Raw genomic sequence first — 21,317 nt, 5'->3', positions numbered from 1 at the left:
CTCCAAACTGTCAGGTCCTAGTTATCAAATAGAAATGTTCAATTAGAGAGTTTTATTGGAGGTTTCCAGAGCTATAGCTTTTTGCGATTGCAAAATTGAAATTTTAGAGAGGCTTTGTATGCAAATTCTCCTAAGTTAACTTGGCTCCATTACCAGCTGCTTTACGGAAAATGAGTCCACAAAGTCCGGGCTCGAGAGAGCGGCAGAAATAAAGCCTATGATTTTAGCAGATACTAAAAGATATGAAGGCTTTAGACAAGTCCATGACATTCACAAATACTTTGATGAAATAAAGTGTTAGCGTAGCTTACTCTGTATGCCACACTTGTCACCATTGTATCGGTTTTTTGATGCTTTTGTATGCGGTTTTCGGTTTTGGCCGAATTTTTTTGCGGTTTTGCGGTTTTGGACGATTTTTTCTTCGGTTTTGCGGTTTCTAATACACCCCAATGTCCCCCTCCTAAAACAGTGGATAGCGTTGAACTCGCGCGCTTATTGGCTCGTCAAACTCCGGATATCCTGTGCTATTTACCTCCGAGCAACTCAGGAAAAAATGGCCGTCCCGATTTGCATCCGTGTCAAGTGAAGAAAACATCCAAATTAATTTTTTGCGTCATGTTGTGTAATGTTCAAGCTTAACAAATTTGCATACATGGCTTGAAATGTGATATGCGAGGATTTTTATAAAGATGACACAAATTTTTTCTTTCTGACAGATGATCATAGGCCGGTGGCCAAGTTTTTATCGTCAGAAAAAGATCTGTTTTGTCATTATAGTGTAAAATGAAGTTTATTTGGGAAGCCAACAATACTTCTTTAACTTCCTGGTTAATCCAATTTATTGCTAAGACTTACTAGTGCGAACATTGTTTACATTACTCATGCTTTTTGGGAATTTTGAGTGTCATGAAATTACATCATTTTGCTTGACATAGCTCCTTTTAACACGAAGATTTTTCAACAATATATCGCTTTAATGTAAGCCAGAAACATTCAGATAGTAAAAAACTTCATATTTATTAACCATTTCCTTTGCTTTTGTGCTTGTCAGCATTGTGATTTGCGATAATTCGCAAGTCTGTTTTTGTATCTCATAGGTGCTCAGATTTTTAAAAACAAACTCTATGGCCGCTAAACCTCATGATTGTGTAAATAGTTCACCCTGAAGTCAACATAAATACGTTTCTCAGGAACCCGACAAAGAAGGCTTCCTGACCCGACAGATGAAATGTAAATATTCAGTTAAATATTACAACAAAACTAAAAAACTAAAGACGGAAGTTTCTTGGCTAAAAAGTACGTTGTTTTACTCTGAAAACGACGAACGATTAACTTTCCTTTCCGTAGTCCATTCAGTTGAAACAAGGTGATCACGTGCACCTTTATGGTTGCCTAGCCTTTTACTATTAACCCCCGGCTTGTACGGTACTTTTTGGTGCAAACGTAAAGCCAAAAGATTTTTTGATCTGGCATCAAATTAAACTGAAAAGAAGAGAAATTATGAAGTGGAAACAACATCTTCAGTCCTTCCTTAGTGTGTGCAATAAACGTTTGCTTAGTGCAACTGCAAGACATGCATGACATGCAGGAAAACGTCCGTCAGAGCAATTTGCAGTTATTTTTTTTGCAGACTATTTAAAGATGAGACGAGTGGGTTTTACTCAAGAGCGTGTTTTGTTATCTTTATTACCAAAGCTTAAAAAACTAAAAGACCTCAAAATGGGAGAGCACATTGCAAAATAATTAAACGTGTGAACGTGTGAGCCAAAGGGTTTCTGCTGGCACGACGCCTAGCTGACCCTTAAAACGGTCGAAATGATCCCTCCCTTGAAAAAATTAACTGGAACGCTGCAGTTCAATACCACCCAACTCAGTGCCCTCTTTTTTGAGTAACAAGTATCACAGGCAACCCAGTGTACTTCATAGAGCATCTAGTTGTATTCGTTCTGCGGGCTCTTCACGTAGTTCTATCGCAATGATAGTGTAGCCGAGTGGTTAGGGTCCGTGCCTTGAGATCCGGGTTCATGACCGCGTTCTGACCACTCATTGAATTTGTTTCAGGTAGTACTGGTCCCATTTCCTGTCGCTCTTGTGAAATAGCCAACTGGTTTGCCTCCCGCCAGTTGGGATTCTTAACAATTGTATATGTTAAATGCTCGGAGATATTAGCTACTAGCTACTCTAAAAATCCGAGGGTAAACAAAGTGATTATTTTTATTATTATTAACGTTCGCGTTCCTCATTTTATTTGCTAAGGACAGGCAAGCTTTAGTTTCCTTTATTACACATTAACATGCTGCATTAGTTTTAATCAATTTTCCGAATTCGCGCTCTGACTTCATGATTTGTCTCTTCTGTGGCCTGCCTTTCTCCCGGTCAAACGAGATTCTTCATTTTACTGTCATTTGGAAAAAGAAGTTTGCATTAAAGGTAGGAGTCATCACATCTCGCTAGAAATCTGTAAACTGTAAAGCAAAAACTTAAATGGGCGAAACTTTGCTGTTCTGAGTCTTGGTCGTGTCTGGCCACAGAAACCTTGTCCCTGTGTCTACATGAATATTCTTTGGACGATTGAGTTTTGAAGGGTCCGGCTGTTTTTGGAGGTCTGAAAAACCCCTCTCAGCAAGCAAACACTTTCCTGGTGTAGCAATATTAACCGATCATGCAAATTTGCATCTGTTTTTAAAAGAAACGACAAAGACACTCCCAGCCAAAAACTTTATTGACTTTACATGCAAAAAACATCCAATTTAGTTGCACGCATAAAAACAGGCACAAAATTTTTTCTACCACCGTTTAACAAATTCGTTCTTGACTTTTCAGTGACTTTTGTTTCCAGCTAAATGTTAGCACTTTTAGATCAAATAAGCGATCCTTTCTTATTAGAACCTTTCTTATAAAAACGTTGAGGCTGAGATAAACCAAAATTTTAAGAACGTCCTAAGAACATTCCCAGTGCTGATGAGAGTCAGTTAAGAACGACGGTCTTTATTATGCTCATTTTTTGTGTAAGCAGTATAAACATAAGGTACAATAAATGTATAACTGTAGCTAACTGTATTCTAACAGGAAAATAAACCCAAATTCTTAGGGACACGCCACAGGAAACATTCCTGGTCACGTCCGCGTTGACTTATTGAAATCCTATACCACGTAGCTGTAAAAACGCATTAAGAACGTTTTCAGGCTCAAATCGTCGTCAATAAATAAATCAATAAATCAATAAATCAATCAATCAATCAATCAATTAGAACGTTCAGCAACCCCAAAAATAAGACTTTTTTTTTAAAAAAAGAGTGTGCCTGTTTTGGAGCTGAAACTATTGATCCATCGCTCGAGAACGGTGAAAATAATGGCGGTGATCTTGCCGGGTCTGCGATTTGCTAGGGCCGATTTACACGGTACGATTTCTGTCGCATGCGAGACGGCTTACGACAGACCTTTTAAATGAGCTTGTGGAGAGGTTTTTGCGATCTCGCAAGGGGTTTCAAAACATCAAAACTTGCTCAGTTGCTTAATTAGTGCAGTAGAGCTCCCGTATTATAACCTGCTATTGTATGGGTTATTGTAAGCAGCTTCTATTGTTTTTAAGTCCAAGTGATAGTTTCAATTGTTTAGTTTTTTGTTTTTGGCAAAGGTAGCGAGAGATGTTACATCACCCAATTAGTGGAGAAGTGTTTCCGATTTGGAGGTTCCAAAACATCGAAACTTTTAAAATGAGCTTGCGGAGAAGTGTTTGCGATCTCGCAAGGGGTTTCAAAACATCAAAACTTGGTCAGTGGCTTAATTAGTGGAGAAGTGCTAGCGAGTTCTTAAGAGGTTCCAAAACATTGAAACTTGTTAAGTACAAAAGCACAAAAAGGATATTGTTAACTCTGTAAAACTGCCCGGAACTTCTTAACGTGGGAAAAGAATTGATGCTTGCTTCAGGTTTGTCTACTTAAATATCGTATGGTATATGTTACCCTAACTGTTGATAGAAGTGTTTGCGATTTTCGTGAGTGTTCGTAAACCTAGAAACGTTTAAAAAGTGAGCTTGCGAAGAAGTGTTGGATTTCATTTTGTAAAATTAAGCCAATACAACTGTAATAGCTATTCAAACATTGACTGATGATATTCTTTTGACTTTTCCACATAGTCCTTTGGAAAGTTGCAACTCAGTATCATATTTTAAGTTTAAGACATATGCCTCTTGCAGGGCTCGAAAAAGGTAAGGGGTTTTACTTTATCTCATCGTGTACAGGCAGTTTACAACAGCGACTGAAAAAATACTGACTGAAAAGACGGAAATTGCTCTCAACGAAAGAAGTTTCTGAATTCTCCGACATTTTGTCATGGCTACTCTAGCAACCGTTGCGGAAGAATGAACTCCAATCGCCTCTTTAAAGTGACCTCATTACTGGGTTGTCAGTATGGCAATCCCAGTCGGAAAGTGGGTGGCATTTGTTGGGTGTTTTTCTTTTTTTACCGGGTTGCCGTATGGCAATCCCAGTCGGAAAAAGGGTGGCATTTGTTGGGTGTTTTTTTTCCGTGTCGGTAAGTCTTGCCTGTCCCTCCCCTGCTAAGTGGTGTCTTTGTGCATAGAGCCTTCTGCTCGTATTTTCTTAGGATAGAGAGGGTAGTGGAAATGCGTAGATTTCTCTGGTGGACACAGTAGAATGATAAACTTAAAGTGCAATGGCGTCGAAAGTCATGTAACGCGAATGGCGTTTTCGTGGATCTTTAAACAAAATATACCCTTATGGAGCTCAATAATGGAAAGTCAGTTGGATAAACTAGGCAGGCGGTGAAAACAAATACCTGGAATCGTAAAAGCGACGAGTAATGGACTTCGACAACAATCTATTGCCCGTCGAGCCGAAATCAAAGTGAGCTGTATTTCTAATATTTTATTAAGAGTGTGCTGTTATGTAGAACACTGAAACCAAATGAAAAATTCTCTGGTATAAAAGTGACGAGTACTGGACTTCGACAACAATCTTTCGCCCGTCGAGCCGAAATCAAAGTGAGCTGTATTTCCAATATTTTATCACGAGTGTAGTCTTATGTACAACACTGAAACCAAATGGAAAATTATCTGGTAACTTATGGGTTCAACAAAGTCAGGTAAAAAAAATAATTGGAAATGTGACAGTCAAGAATTATTTGAAAGAAAGCTTGTCGACTATTTTGTGCATCATTGTTCAAGGAAAAGGTTCTTCAGGAAAGGGTTTGAACCTGAAGTACATGGTAATTTGACACGATTGAGTTTCTTGTCTTCACGCACACAATGAAATATGAAGAGGTTTTTGCCTCTAAGAGCAAATATGTTGTTTGATTCAATAAATTTTTCGCTGGAAAAGGATTCTGTGGTATTTTCTGCCTTTGTGAATTATAATATCATGCTGTGTATTGAATTTTCGAGCTTAAGGTTGAAATGTGATATGGCAGAATTTTTTTAGTGTTGCTCTGTAAGCAGGAAGGGTTCACGAAAATAAACAGGTCTGTTGGAAGCGTGCTTGAGTTTCCACAAAATGAGCCCCAAAATCAGGGAAAAATTGTGACGCCTTGGAATAATAAAGTAGCTGCTATTTCCAAAATGAATTTTGACTTTGCGTAAACAAATGGTCAACCTCAAGAGTTGGGCGATTGTGATCTTTGTTTTGACTTCGCTCATTTTATTATCAAACTTTATAACACTTGATAGAAAAAGAAACTTACAAAAACACGGTATCTTGCCATCATTTGACACAGATGCTTCACTGTTTGGCCAGTAAACATGCCGCGGTAACTTAATCACGGCGCCCGCTGAATTCCGGCCACGTCACTTTCGATTTTGCGATTTATTTGTGCGGCCAAAAGTAGAATAACAAAATTGAACGTAGCAAAAATCTCCCAAAATGTTTGTCGCTGATCGTAACTTTTTATATTCTATATTCACGGTTCAAAATTAATGTAAACTTCCCTCTGCTCTTTCTAAAAACTGTGTATCAATAGTTATTTACTTTTTGCATCAATATTTGTTTTGCATAAAGCAAGCTAACAAAATCTGTACCTTGCTGAGTTCGCATTTGTTAGCGTTAATAGTATTTGCGGTCCGATGCTTCCGTTTTATGAAGGGGTATGTTGTTTGGGTCACCCATCCAGATACTAACCCCGAGGGACAGGGAGAACTTCGGTGAACTTCGGTGAACTTCGGTGAACTTTAGTATTACAAAGTTGTCAGATGCTCAGAGGGCGCGCTTCAACTTGTGGTGAAAAAAGGTTGTGAGGGAACTTGAAAATTATCAACATGTCAGCCCAGAAGCCAATGTTTCTCGCTTCTCTTTTATTTGTTATTCTTCAGAGACTGGAATGCTGTAGTTCAATACCACACAATTCAGTGCCTTCTGATTTTCTGTAACACGTACCACAGGCAACCCAGTGTATACTTCACGGAAGCATCTCGTTCCAGAGGAAAAAATGCCAAGAAAGCACATTATCATTGATCACCGAAAAGCCCCTCAGGGAATTGTTCAATAAAGTTTCATTTAGTTTCATTTCATCACCAGTAAGGGGGGTATTTGCATGAAACCGGGACCAACTCAGTCCGGGATGTGTTCGTATCGGCCTCCGTACATTTCTTTCTATGCGTTTCTATGAGACTGGCCTGACAATGAACTCAGGCCGGTCTGACTTCGTCTCGGTTGCTGGACCGAGACGAGAAATTCTCGTACCGGTCTCATGTAAATGACAACAAATCTCAGACCGGGTCCAGAAATTTCAAGCCTGTATGCTTTTGGGTCAGCCGTATATTTATTAGACAAAACATATCCGCTCATCCCGAAATCAGGCACCAAGCATTTCGTCCCGGTCTCATGTATACCGGTACAAGTTCATAGCGGTCTGAGTTCGTCCCGGTCTCATGTAAATTCCCCCCTAAGATGATGCCCTTGTGTGTGCGTGATTAGGACAGGAAGCAGACGGTGTAAATCAGTGGTGTGGAATGCAATTATTGCCTAATAAAATTATTGTCATGCACGAGGGTCGATCCTGGGTCCATTTCTCTTTCTGATTTACATAAACAGACGAGCCATAAAATAAACCAGAAATTAGCTATTTTGGAACAATTTCTCTACCTGCTGCGTAGTTATGCAAACCCTCGACTGCGTCTCGGGTTTGCATAACTGTCTCGAATTCTCCCAACGTTCCCTCGTGTTTAGATGAGGCTATGGAAACTCGGAAAACGTCCTTTACTGCTTTAATGGTTGTGAACCAACAAATTAACGCTGAATTTAAATTAGACGAAATTTAAACCAAGACAAAACATTAATCAGAAGTTTCATCTTCCTCTTAAAGTAGCAGACTAGTATCTTGATCAGCCTTACAGCATCAAATACTTGGGATTAGTTTCTGACTGTTTCTAGTCATTGCAGCCAGGATAGTTTATATTATGGACCAAGAGAATTTATAAAATAACAAGGATGGTACCCGCACTTTCATTGGTCAATAGCTGTGTCTAGATGAGAGTATGAAAACACGGCTGTGACATCACACGAATTTTGATTGGTTATGTATTGTCAAACGCGCGTTTGGATTGGCTGGTAAGAAATATGAGCGTGTATCAAGAAAATCTGTTTCAATCAAGAAGTGAAAAAACCCAGCAATTTCCTTCATTTGTCTAATTATCTTTGAGAAATATTTTATAAAAGCAACAGAGGACTTTTTTCCGTGTCTCCATAGCCTCATCTAAACACTCAGAGGAGTTGGGAGAATTCTTGACCATAACTGTCTCGAACTCCAAACTCCGCCTCGTGTTTAGATGAGGCTATGGAAACACACCGGAAACGTCCTCTATTGCTTAAATCGTTCTCACTATTTTATACGCTAAACACGTATTTGGTCAAACAGAAAGTCTTGGACACCAGGAAATATCTCTGTACCTATGATGAGCGAAAAAATAAATGTTGCGTTGTTTAGCTTCAGTAGTGAAGTACTAGCTTCAAATTCTAACTAGATGTAAAACAATTGCAATGTGCACAATAGCATTTGCCTTTAAAGAGTGTGATGACTCACTGAAAAGTGTTGTAAGTTACCGTCACTTCCTGTTATTTTTGTGGATTGCTTTTAATTTCGACCAGGAATCAGTCTAGTCAAGATCCAACACTGGTGGGATGATAGGCGAGGCCTCATCTGTTGGCACAAGTGTCCATTCAAGCGTTCTTTCGTATCCTGTCAACATACTAACTCGGCGACAATTGAGTGCCCACCTGAACGGAGATACCGTGTTCTCGTTTTTGATGAAGTCTCGAATTTGAAGCCCCATCGAAGAAGCGAGAGATTTCACAGAGGGAATTTTCTTCTTCCCTTTAAATGAAGCGAGTTCTTTGTCAGGGCATGACGCAAGAAGGGACGCTCTCAGAAACATCAGGAATTCGCTAGTCAAATTCAAGTATTCCACAACTGCGGGCACGCCGGAATACGCAAGTTCAGGATTTCCAGTGTCCCGCAGAGCTCTTTTGAAGAGGTCATCTACCCAGATTCTGTACGGCAACACAAGACTGATGAATTCCGGCATAAAATCCCAAATCCAGTTTTCAGTTTCAGTTAATATGACGGCATGAGAATTGGACGTGTTCAAAAAGTCTTTCAATTTTCTCAGCAAAACGGCAAGGGGGTAATAGTCCCATAAGTTGGATATTGCAATGCGGTCATATGTGAGATCGGGAGGCAGCCAGGCCTCGATATTAGCAACGTCGCACAGAAGGAAACGGAACCTCAACTGGTCTGTTTTCAGTTTTTGAAAGGACTTTTGCAGAATACCGGACAAGTAGATGGTGTACATCTTTGTCAGAGAGGTTGAGTAGCAGGATTTCTTTATTTCTCGGTAATCCCATCCGGTGAATGGAAGCACATCCGTCGGTATGCTGTAATGAAAATTGCGGTCAGCGGTAAATTGATTAGCTCCTCTACCCGTTAAAGTAACGTTTTGTCGGGTCAACTCTGGGGCGTTTCCTGATGAATGAAATATACCTGTGTCAAGAAAATGTTGAGCGGACTTTCTATGCTCTGTTGGGATTGCATGCATGTATACGTCAACGCCATCCGTTCGTTTTGGATCGGAGGAATTAGCCTCTTGTCTCGAATCTTCCACCCACGACCCTTTGCGTTTTGACAAGCGAAGCCATTCGGTCCAAACGATCTGTAGCTGGCTGAGGTGTTCTGTAGGAACCATCATGAGACCTCCAGTAAGCTTGAATAGTTCATTTGTAGTCACGAGGTCTTGAAGAGCACACGTCAGGTCATCAGAATCTTGTGCAGAAATGCGAACCGAGTACCAAATTCGGACCACTCTTTCGCATATAGCATTTCCTCCTGCAAAGTGTGCAACAAGCGTCTGAGTGAAACTGATTTATGGTAGATTAACTATCGAACCGTCCTCTCGTTCTTAGACAACCTGACCTCAGCAGTGTTAGCTTCGAGAAATACAACCATTTATGAGACAATTCAAGACATAGTGACTTCAATCAGTGAGTAGAAACTCCCCTTTTTATCCCAGAAGGATCACGAAAAAGAGACTGCTGATGATAGCGAAAAAAAACTTTCATTTGCGGCCTCGATAGAAGGCGATATCTACTCATGATACATTACTGGTTTATTTGACAGTTTCTGCCTCAGACCAAATCGTACAAATGAACATAACGCAGAGCATGAAATCTGAAATAAAATACGAAGAACTGTTGATGACGTGTTTGTTTCAAGCGATCATGATGACGATTCATTAGCCTTAAGAGAAAATAACATTTTGTTGACCGAGTAATATGATTGTGCTGTAGGACATTTGGGGGAGTTTGTGAAACGTGAAGAAGAAACTAAGCTTTGAAAAGGTCAAGTTTCGCCAGTATTGCTATTACTTAATGTTGTCATTATCTGGGTCAGTTTCATTGAGATAGAAACTCCAAATATACTAATGAAGCCTTTCAGACACTAGCCTTGATAAATGGTATAGACAAACAAATAAATTGATAAATACCTTTGTATAGCATGTAGAGAAGCAAAACTGTTCGAGCGAGAGTACATGGACAAATGTCGTTTAACACGAATGTCACTGGCTGCTTATAAGTCTTAGGCAACGAAGCAATGGTGAGCAACACATTCCGAGGATCACCAACTCCACATAATAACAGAGATAGCGGATTAGGACAGATTTCTCCCTCATTCATGGGCAAGTTGAGCAGATCCGCGGCTGGAAAATTACCCCAGTAATAGGTAGCTATGAGACCAACGTTACTCTCCTTTAGCTTATGAAATTTTTTTATGTCCTCGACCAATGAGCGCGTTCTTTCAACAGTGTCTTGGCACTTACGTTTGTGACATGCCCAGTGTTTCCTTTGGCATTCTACGCTACAATAGGCGGCATCCAAACAGTTTGTGCACTGCATTGTTCTCGATTGTTCAGTACCGCAGCTTAAACACATTCTCTTAAGGTTTGCCGAATCGCAGTCTGGCTTGTGTCGCCATTTATCCTGTTTCTGACATTCCTTTGTGCAGTAAAAAGCCACTTTGCATCGTGAACAATGCTGAGTGCAGGCTTCCCCACAACGCCAACAATGCTTAGCTTTGTTCATGATCTCTATTTCATGTTTGATAATTCGGAGTTATTTGCAATACTTACCAAAAGCTCTCAACATTAGTCACCAGCATGACTGAAGTAGCTTATTCCAGCAAGCAAACATAATCTATTCACATTGCAATAACAATTGTGGCTGCATTGGCATGAACATTGAAGAACAGCAAACTGTGAAGAAATTATTTGAGGAATCATTAAGTTTCAAAATGTCTTAAAAATTTCCAAGTTCTATAACATTACACCGTGAGGCTAACTTTTGGGAAACCTGCAGCATGATTGGCTATATTTATTTATTTATCTTTTTCTTTCTTTCTTCATTTAAATGTTGACTTTTTACTGCTAATGTGTTTGATGCTTCACCTATCTCTGAATCTACTCAGTAGGACTGCAGATCAGCCTCTGGGTTATGCCCAAACAATAAAGTCAGTTTCTCTTAAGTTCCTAAGACCTTTCATAGTATAATGTCTGTGATGGTCTGTACTCTCAAAATGTTTTCAATCCTGGGGATCACAGTACAATAGTTGTGTCTATTTTTGTCTTAGCAAAACAACTACCAATTTAGGGAGTGACATTCTGTTTAACTAAATTTCATGTTACATAAAACCCTCTCACATTTTAGGTGGAAACCACTGTCACATTTACTAAATAAAATTTTGTACCAATATAATTAACACGCACTTACTGTCTCAAGTGACTGAGACTCAAATAAGTAGAACTCCTTTATTGCACAGTTTAGTTGACTCTGCCAGTGGACTACTGAAACACTTCAGACTTTTTGTATTTTAAGCTATCATGATAAACCACTGGTTTGCAAGTCATGATTTTGATCACAGGTCTCTGCAGAAGAAACTTTTAGTTCTTGCTTTGTTAATAGTAATCTGAGTAACACCTCAGTGTACACAACAAAGTTGTGAGTAAATTTAAACCAAGTGATAGAGATTTTACACAATGGAAGACCAGTCAGGCACATGTATTCATGGTCCTTGGCAGCGTCCCCTGGGATGACCCCGACTGGGCTTCTTGCCTATTTGGCAATTCCTTGTTCTTCCACCTGTTCTTGAATTAGAGGCTACAATACAACTTCATCCGGGACTGTGATGTTCTAAATGCAAACTTCCTTGCTCTGCACCTTCCATGAAAAAAATAGAAATATTCAGTTTAGTGTTTGTAAACTTAAACAAAATAATTGAGATGAAGTACAGTAATGATAGCATTACATCTCTAAAGACATTTATCAGAGAGGAATAAATGATTATCAAAGATTATGAGAGATTATGAGCATTAATTTAGAACTGTGGTTAGGGTTAGGATGTCTCATCCTACAATGTATAACCTTCATACCGTCACATTCCTTCATGTAAAGGCAAAAAACACTAACTATCGAAATACATCGATATGATAAGCTCAACTGTGTTTCAAATGATAGCTTCCATGTTGGCTTACATAAGAGGTTTGATTTACTCAACTACAGCTAAGCTTCATATGTATTTGGCGATCAACGAGTGTTGCAGAAAAAACTACACACGACTACAGACATCATTACACTAAAGCAAAACTACACACAAGAGACAGAAAAATGATGTAGTCTTTATACTGCGTGCGATTGGATGTTTATGCAAATAATAAGCAAAAAGCAACATGTAAGCTTATCTTAAGTTTCTTACTTGTCTTTTACTGCCTTCACTGAGGGCTCCTGGTACTGCGTTGGAACTGCTCCCCGTGTTAAAATAGCACGAATTTGGGTTCCTTCCTCCATGCCGCTGAGAACTGATAATTTCCGCGAGTAACAAATTTCTTCAAAATGGGCAGAACACAGTGAGGAATACCTCGACTGTGGTTCAAAATTATGGCGATGTTTTCGGACAAACTTCATCCGTTTGTCCCTGACAACTGGATCACAGGAAACTGATGCATTCGTATGCGGTCCCGGAGTGTTGCTCGAATTCGTAGAACTTTGATTGTTAGAGCCGCCAGCGAGGCAAAATCTCACTCCTCTTCGTACTTTCTCACTCAACGCCTAGTCTTGTCCACAACACTACGTCATCAGGCCACGTGACCGGACATTTTGGCCGCGCAAACTTTGGAAAAGTGTCTTCAGAATGTTGAACTTTCAAAATATTAAAAAAACTGATTTCGCTTCATATGCACTTTAATGCCGTCGGCCAATTCAAGCGTTCTATCAACATTGTCTCGGCAGTTATGCATCAGTCAATTCCAGCAGTGTCATTCCCCCCCCCCCCCCCCGGGCTAACCCCCGGGCATTAGCATTTTTTTTTAAATGGGCAAGTTCCCCGGGGTGGGGACACATAAGCTGTCTAAATGCCCCGGGGTGGGGACGAAGAAAGAGGGCAAATGCCCCGCCCCCGGGATCGAAATAGCCGTATTCACGTCGGTGATCGTTTTTTGATACACCAAATAATAGTTCACCTTGTCGCTATGAAGAATCAAGACATTTTAAATGATGATGAATCGCATTTTAAGCTCGCACGATTTGTCTTGAAGATCGCATCATTTGAATTCGCAAACCTTCTGTATTTTTAACTCCACTTTCATGAATCGAATTTAAAAATTGCTAGGCTAGTTTTGAATGCGAAATGCGAAGTAGTCGTGTTTACGCATTCTTCACGTCAGTGATTGTTTTGTGATATTAGTTCACCTTGTTGCTTTTATATATTCATATGCTTACAAGTATAAATGAAGAAATACCTAAAATTGAGAAAACATACCTTTAGAAACATCCCCAAGTTTTTCAAGTCCGGGGGGGGGGGGGGGATGGGCACCGCTGGAATTGATTGATGCATTAAGTTTGTGGTATGCCCAGTGGTTTCTTTGGCATTCTTCGCTACAATAGGCGGCATCCATACAGTTTGTGCACTGCATTGTTCTCGATCGTTCAATACCGCAGCTCAAACACGTTCTCTTAAGGTTGGCCGAATCGCAATCTGGCTTATGTCGCCATGTATCTTGTTTCTGACATTCCTTTGTGCAATACAAAGCCACTCTGCATCGTGAACATTACTGAGTGCAGGCTTCTCCACAACGTCAATGCTCATGATCTCTAAATCAGGTTTGATAAATCGGAGTGACGTGCAATACTTACGAAAAACACTCAACATTAGTCACCAGCATCACTGAAGTAGCTTATTCCGACAAGCAAAAATAATATATTCTCATTTCCCAGAATTTCGTAAGTACTTACAAAAGAAGTACCCCTCCGGTGTGAGTGCAGCTGTAACATCATACCTCTTCAATTTCTCGGAGCTCGGAGTAATTTATTTCAATTGCATAATTATGATATGGACTTTACTGAACCTATCTTTTAATTATGCTTAATCTAGTACATATTTTTGTAACTTGCCATTACACCAAGACATTCTGGGCAGAAGTTATAAAATGGATGGGCAACCTAGATATTGAAATTGAACCTCTTTCTAATAAGGACATAAAGTTCGGTATAATGGATTGTAAAAGAGTTGATTTATTTGTAACTGAACCATATTCTGGTAATTGCGAAAAAATATATTTGTTCCTGTAGATGTAATAAAACCAAACCATCCATTCTAGTATTAAACGCTAGGATTTAGATGATCTACCGACTTGAAATGATGGTCGCCAAATCTTGTAACAAGTTGCCCATCCATCTTGAAAAATGGGGCAAGTATATTGAAAACTAATGCAATAAAATCTTGTACTACGCTTGTCATTATTATGTTAAAACGAGAGAGTGTGTGTAATATATGTAGAGGTACACTGTGTATTATATGTGTATGTATTTCTAAGTGAGTATTTTAAGTAACTTCTACAATGAAATTAAAATAAAATAAAATACAAAACATATATATATATAGTACAAGAGGTGGTTATTGGTCATCGTGGAGTCTCCTGGAGGGGAGAGGACAAAACGCAGAGCCCTAATCCACGGAGTACCCCATGGAGTACCTAAAAGGGTTTATTAAAAGAGACACATTGCGCCTTTTGAGAACAAACTCAGTCAAAGAAACCTACGCGTCACTTAAGGACGGTGCTATTGTTATTGCGCACACGTTCTGTGCATCTCGAGATACAGTGTACTCGGATTTCCTATTGCTGGTGCTTATTAATTAATACAGGGAAATTTTTGCGGGGCTTAAAACTATGCGGAGAAAGCAGAACTTAGCGACTGATCTTGGTATCCAAAAAGAAAATTAGGGGTAACCAAGCATTTTTCAGAGATAACTGAGCTTCAATTTGGAAAGGAACGCCAAACACTGCTTCGTACTTTAAAGCTTTTTACAAATATTGTTGATAAATTATCTTCGAAAAATGCGTGGTTACCCCCAATTTTCTTTTTGGATTTTAATAACACTTGTTAAAGGCCCACTTTCAACCGACAGACTTTTCGACCGTTTGTTTTTGTTATGGAAATTTGTATTTCTTATCGCAGCGATCTAATTGGATGAATCTCGGATTCGGGTGGAATTTTCATATATGAAAATTGTTCCGAGGCACGCAATGCCTTTCGGTTGAAGGTGGGCCTTTAAGATCTGCTTTTCCCGCATATTCAGTAAAACGCGCAAAAATACCTTTTTATTAGTAGGCACCGTCCTTAAACGAAATTTTCAATCCCGTGTTTACTCGAACGAGGTTATCATCACAACCATAATGGCTGAAATCAATTTCTCAGCAAGGAAAGAAGCTCTACAAACCAAAAGCAGGACGTCATCAAACAGAATGTTACCTCTGGTTACTTATAAAATTTGGGTTTTATCAGATGAACTTAATTTATCATATCTTTTCACTCATTCAAACTAAATTATTTTAAAAAAGACAACTTTCCGAAGGAAATCATGAAAAAGGTTAATGCTAAAAGTATGAGACCAACTTCTTATAGTTCACAGTTGAATAAAAGAAACAACCGAAAAAACCTCTCTCAGTATAGTTACTTTGCCTCCAAACAAAAGTGTTCTAAAACGAGGAAGTTCTGAGCAGCACGTACAAAATACAAAGATTAAAACTGCACAATTTCGATTAATATTTGAGCGCAAAATAAAGGCCAAATAAAAGAAAAATAACTCACGTTCACCACTGGCCGGCAAAACTCGATCTTTCACTTTTGTCGGAGTTGATAATGTAAATTGGCGACCGTACAGCGATTCCAAAAGCTGACGTTTCGAGCGTTAGCCCTTCGTCAGAGCGAATAGAGGAATTGTGGGTTATTTGTAGTTTTATAGTAGAGTAGGAGTAGGAGATACGCTATGAGTGGTTACATGGCAACGTGAAAAATAGGAATACATTAGTTATATGAAAAGCGTCAGTACCGTGAGGATTAAGGGTGCCGATTTGGAAGATGAGTTTTTGTTCCAGAGTCATGCAGCTTTCCGTCGTACCTTGATGTAGGGAAAGACCACAAATAGACATGTGTTTTTGGAGTGGTTAGGGAGATTAAAATGCCGAGCGACTGCCTTAGACGCATCCTAGTCATTCTTGTCAACATCGCAAAGGTGTTCGCGGAAGTCATTCCCAACAGCACGGTTTTTATGCCTGTAGAATCAACTGCAATGTCGATTCCTTGTCGAAATTAGCATCTTAATTTTTTTTGTTAGGCCTGTAGGTATCGGAGAACCAGAACATTTACGCCGCATGCCCCGACGGAATGTTTGAACAAGAGAGAAAAAAGGCAGTACCTCCAGACATGGCGCTGGAGCGTCGTACCAAACGAGTCATCCCGGGATTTCGGTCCGTGCGATCGGTTTTGGACGCAGTTGGCCCTTCGCTGCTTTTTGCTACCGACCTCGCTGTATGGCATTGAGGGAGAGATGTGACATATGTGACAAATCCCACGCCTACTCACAGCTCCAGACCGCCCTTGCCATTACAATTTAGCGTAAGGTTTCGTTGGCTTAAATATTTAAAGGAAAAGTCATTTTACCAGTCATATGGCAAGCACTGGAGTCGTAGATTACAAAGTGTACGCACGCCGCGCTGTGTTAAAAGTAACATACATACACATGCACAAACCTAATTTCATCTCGAATTTCAGAATAACTACAAGAGCTTGTATCTTCGAGACATTAGATTTACAGCTAAAATACATAGCATATACAGATACATGACTAAATGCATATTATTTAAAGATATATTTAGTATAAAGAAAAGCCGCTGTACCAAATGCGGCGCTGGATTCTCTTTTAAAACCAGTAAACTCGGTGGTAGTACGGATAAAATCAGGTAGCGCATCCCTGTCACAACTTAGTTGAGAAGTAAGAAAAAGAATTAAGACCGTAAGTGGTTGTTCTAGGTTTACTGTGGGACAGAATTTCATTTCTGCGAACGTGAAGATCATAACAAGAAGACTGGAAAGAAAACCATTAAAAAACAGACTTGTAAAGTATTATGAGTAAGTTTATTCTAATGCGCTTATATATTGCAGCATAGAGATGTAGAGTCTGACATTATTGGTAAGAGTATTCTGTTATTTACATCATACCGTTCTTTTGACAAGATATCACGAAAGGCCTTTCTTTTTTTGCTACGAGGATAACAGCGAAAAAAGCACTACTTTATCACCAATTTTCTTTGATAAAAACTTGTTCAGAAATCAAAAGTATACGTTAGCAGCACCAGGGCTATTCCTTAGTATGTAGCTAGAAATTTTCTTCTCACTTTTTCCTCCGGCTGCGCGTCAGCCATGTAATGAGGGCCAGTCTCGTGCTTCTCAAGTTGCTTCGTTCATGTCAAAAATGGATTCTGGGTAATTCTGCCATTCCATGACAAGGAAAGAGCCCCGAATCTCATTTCATTGATATTTTATAAGTGTCGGACCACCCAGTTCCACCAGCAAAATACAGCATACATTGCAGTTTTTAGCTTTCAAAACTTGCCCAAATTGTATCGGTAGGTCCTGGAATTCGTCGACAGAAAGGCCAGAGAGACAACTTCACTCGCCAACCGCCATGTTTACAACAGAACATTTTAGGCGTTGCACTCTGCATGAAATTACGAGGAGCCAGAGCAAGCAAAATTGTGGACCGGGCGCTTAATTAGATTACTCCTTTGACACTAGATTTCGCTGAAAGGTCGGTTACACTTCAGAAGAAACCGCCTGGAAGATTATCACGCCTTTAATTGTCAACACCACTGTTAATTCCACCAAAATAAAGTATCTTGATGACAAATCTTATTTCCAACAAGTCGACCAAAATATAAATTATCTAATTTATTTTATTGTCCAAGATAGGGCAGTTTCCGGTTTTTGCGTTACAATTAATGTTGCGAGTCCAGCAAGCCCCGGGGTCAGTACACAGCTATTACAACGGCTCTCGGGATTGGTTCAGAAAACAATGGACACAAAGAACAATACAAAAGAAACAATGGAACCTAACTCTAAAAACAATAGAGCTGAGTCCTAAAAGGATCCACTGAAATAAGAGGTTGTAAAGAGCTGCGTTCTCTCTCGGGTAAGCCCCGGCGTGCCCAATCGATGAAAATAGATCATCAGAAGACAATCGGTATAATCAATATAATCGATTATAATTAATCGATTAATATCCATTGCTTCAAATAATCGATGAAATTCGATACTCAAAATTCAAATCCTCGTAATTGCTATCGATTATATCGATTGTCATCGATCTTAATCGGCAAGTCTTGAAAGAGTATACTTTCAGTTTTCAGACGTAGAGCATTTACAGCGTGCGTGCCAGGCCGACTCTGGATGCGATATTGATAGATTATGTTGTAAAAAGGTACCATGAGTGTGGGTTTACTGTAACAGCTGGTGAAACATTTTTCTTGGAGAAGAAAATTGGTAGCCGTGGCGAGACCTTCCGCGTTGTGAGTTGGAAAGGACAGCTCGGAAAAATTCAAAAGGAACTTGTAAAAACCCTTTGGCCCCTTGAAGCGACTATCGAATGTTAAGTTATTCTTGTCACGTTCCTCTTTAGTTTTTCAAATCAGAAGGATACACAGATGGTCACCAGAACATTCGCTTACCGGGTGTTTGTACCCGGCTCTTTTGCTCGTGATTTTTGGCGTGTTAAAGTTTCGTTTCTTTCAGCACTGATCGCGGTTCTGCATTTCCAGACCGTTTTTCGCTGAAATTGAAATGAAACAAGAGAAATCGATAAAATTGATGAAAATCTATACTCACGATTTTCTTAGTGATCTATTTTCATCGATTTGCGATATTAATCGATTAATTATCATCGATAATATTGATTGATATCGATTCTATCGATTATCGTTTTTCACCGATTGGGCACGTCGGGAATATAAGCACCAGGGCAAAGTTTACACTCCTCGATCATTGGGAACATTTCATTTCAACTTCCGGACTTCTACCAGGAAACCATGCACAAGGTGGAGGAGCTCTTGACGAATTTAACACTATTCAATATGAGGTCAGTTCACTGAGATTGGGTTATTGGAACCAAGCCGAACTTAAACTGAAGACACTTATTAATTAAAATACCCATTGTAATAAAATGGCGATCAAAGGTCAAAATTGAGGAACACAACTACTTTGCAGTCATTTTCCTAAAATAAGTTCGTTAATTTCCGGGGTTAAATCATTTACTAGTTCAGTGACTCAACCGCCTTAAACTGTCCTGTTTTAATAAGTTATTTATTTCCCTCCAGGTGTTGCTAAAAGCAAAAGCAACACAAAAGAAATCTACAGTGGAAATGCGTGCTTTGAAGTAAAAAATATTCTTATGAGACAAAATAGGAGATATCATGTGGAGGTGTGGTAATACGTTACAAACTGCTTAAAAATTTCCTTAGAAGGAAGCTCTAAGAATGTACATACATTGTTAGTTTAATAATTATGCATCAGTTTTGTAAGGGAATTTATGCTCTTATTGGCTGTTAATTTTACAAATAATCGTCTTTCGTGGCTCATGATACACGGCCTCCAAGGGGGCGTAGCCTTGTTGGTTGCTCTTTGTTACAGCCAATTTCGACTTTACAAGCTAACTGGGCTGGTTTTAATGATATCAAAGCTGGGTCATACAAAACCTGAGCTGTATCTCATTTGAACTTAAATTATCAATATTGATGAATTTGCCTTCAGGGATTTCGGCAACAGTGACCTGTGACGATCTCTCAGTCACGTCGTGAATTTCGGCATGGAAGAGTTACAAATTAATATAATTCTGAAATGCGGACGTTTTCGTCAGCTTGATTGATGCTTAGTCGTGTAGACTGAACAGACTACCCTTACCTTTAATGAGACTTCGTTGCTGAGGTTGGATGATCTGCTCTGGCTGGCGATGATCTTAAAATGATGGGATTCTCCCACTCGATCAGGCTTTTTTAGGATTTCAGGGATTCTCGGAATCCGTTGACCTTAAGCCACACGTCTCGTTTTACAACAATTAAGGTTCCGTCTACTATAGGACGTTGTGTGATCCCAAAACGTTGGCAGACATTTGCTATAGCTGCAATAGATTACATTGCAGTACCAAACCCGGCAAAGAAAAATATAAATAAATAAATAACTAAATAAATAAACGAAATAGCTGTAACTTCTCATGAGTTTTCTATTGTCACGAATGGGTATTTGTTTTTGCAGAAAACCTCACGTATTATCCAGTGATTTATTTATAACCCTGGCCTCTAACATTCCGAGACTTGAGCATGCAAAATAAACAACCTTAGATTCCATTTTTGCGAATGCAAAATGCTGTTTTATATTTTCGTTGTGAAGAGGCAACTTTTTTTTCTAGATTTGCGTAGATGTTTGGTACGCGTGACTCCTTGCACGGCAAAAAAGGCGTGATATCTTGTCTTGCCCATATAACACGATTATTTCAATGAACATTTCTGAGAAATGTCAAACAATTTGTCATTCGAGCTTCCACTTTCGGTTTGGCATGCAACGGAGACCACAATGATATTCGACAATCTTGACTTAAAATTAATTTTAAAGAGACTCTTTGAAGTTAGAAATAAGCGACGACAAGAACAACGCTTACTTGGATGGATGATTATTTCGTTTTGAAGGGACGACACCTCTCATCTGGGCTGGCCCAGTTTCTCAAAGCCGATTAACACTTATCCGCGATTCAATCAGATAGAAACTTAAGTTCGGGTGTTGTGAGTGCAAATAGCCCTAACGGTGTACTTTTGTTATAGAGGATAGCAAAACTTTTAACCAAAATTAAAGGCTAATAATCTTGTGGAAAGGCTGTTTTGGACCAGCAACATAGCGGCTAGTGTGACATCCCAAACAGCCCTGTTCACCCAAATCATCCGATTTCCCCCATTATAATTTTGTTTCTCTTGGGGGAAATCTGAGCTTTTTGATTTCTTAAAATCATTCATATCCCGATCATATGACGATGGCAAAAACCAAAGCGAAGCTTGAAAATCCATAGGCACCCCAGGCTCAGTATGACGGAAAGCCAACAAAAATATAAGGATTTGTATGGGAATCCCGATAAACAACCTGAGAAGATAATTTAAAAGAAAAATTCTCAATTAAAGAGCCTAACTTTATTGCCATTGTGGATCGCTTCCTTCCCTTTTTTTTGTTTTTAAATTTTCCAGATTATACTAAACCAGCTATCAACCTCAGTGTCGGTGGCTAGTGGTGGATATTTACCTCGCCGCTTCGCGGCTCGGTAAATTTCCAACAATAGCCACCTCCTTTTCGGTCAATAGTTGTTAATTATACCATACTCTACAAATATCACTAACTGTACGCATCAGTTTCGTTGTTTTTACAAAATAAAGTAGGAAAGATTTATCC

The 21,317-nt window shown here is 39.3% G+C and overlaps 1 protein-coding gene across 1 annotated transcript; it reads right to left on the bottom strand.

Moving 5' to 3' along the window:
* Nucleotides 1–7,206: 7,206 nt before the first annotated feature.
* Nucleotides 7,207–19,937, bottom strand: LOC138018776 (uncharacterized). Its single transcript, XM_068865460.1, has 3 exons — nucleotides 19,788–19,937; nucleotides 9,992–10,756; nucleotides 7,207–9,333 (listed from the first exon to the last, which is right to left on the bottom strand). Exons 2-3 carry the CDS (start codon nucleotides 10,584–10,586, stop codon nucleotides 8,108–8,110), a joined length of 1,821 nt encoding a protein of 606 aa, XP_068721561.1. The 5' UTR covers nucleotides 10,587–10,756; nucleotides 19,788–19,937; the 3' UTR covers nucleotides 7,207–8,107.
* Between the last annotated feature and the right edge of the window lie 1,380 nt (nucleotides 19,938–21,317).

This window comes from Montipora capricornis, chromosome 10 (genome assembly GCF_036669925.1).
Source record: "Montipora capricornis isolate CH-2021 chromosome 10, ASM3666992v2, whole genome shotgun sequence".
Taxonomy (NCBI): domain Eukaryota; kingdom Metazoa; phylum Cnidaria; class Anthozoa; order Scleractinia; family Acroporidae; genus Montipora; species Montipora capricornis.
Note: the sequence above shows the minus strand (reverse complement) of the source record. Positions and strands in the feature narration are given on the sequence as shown.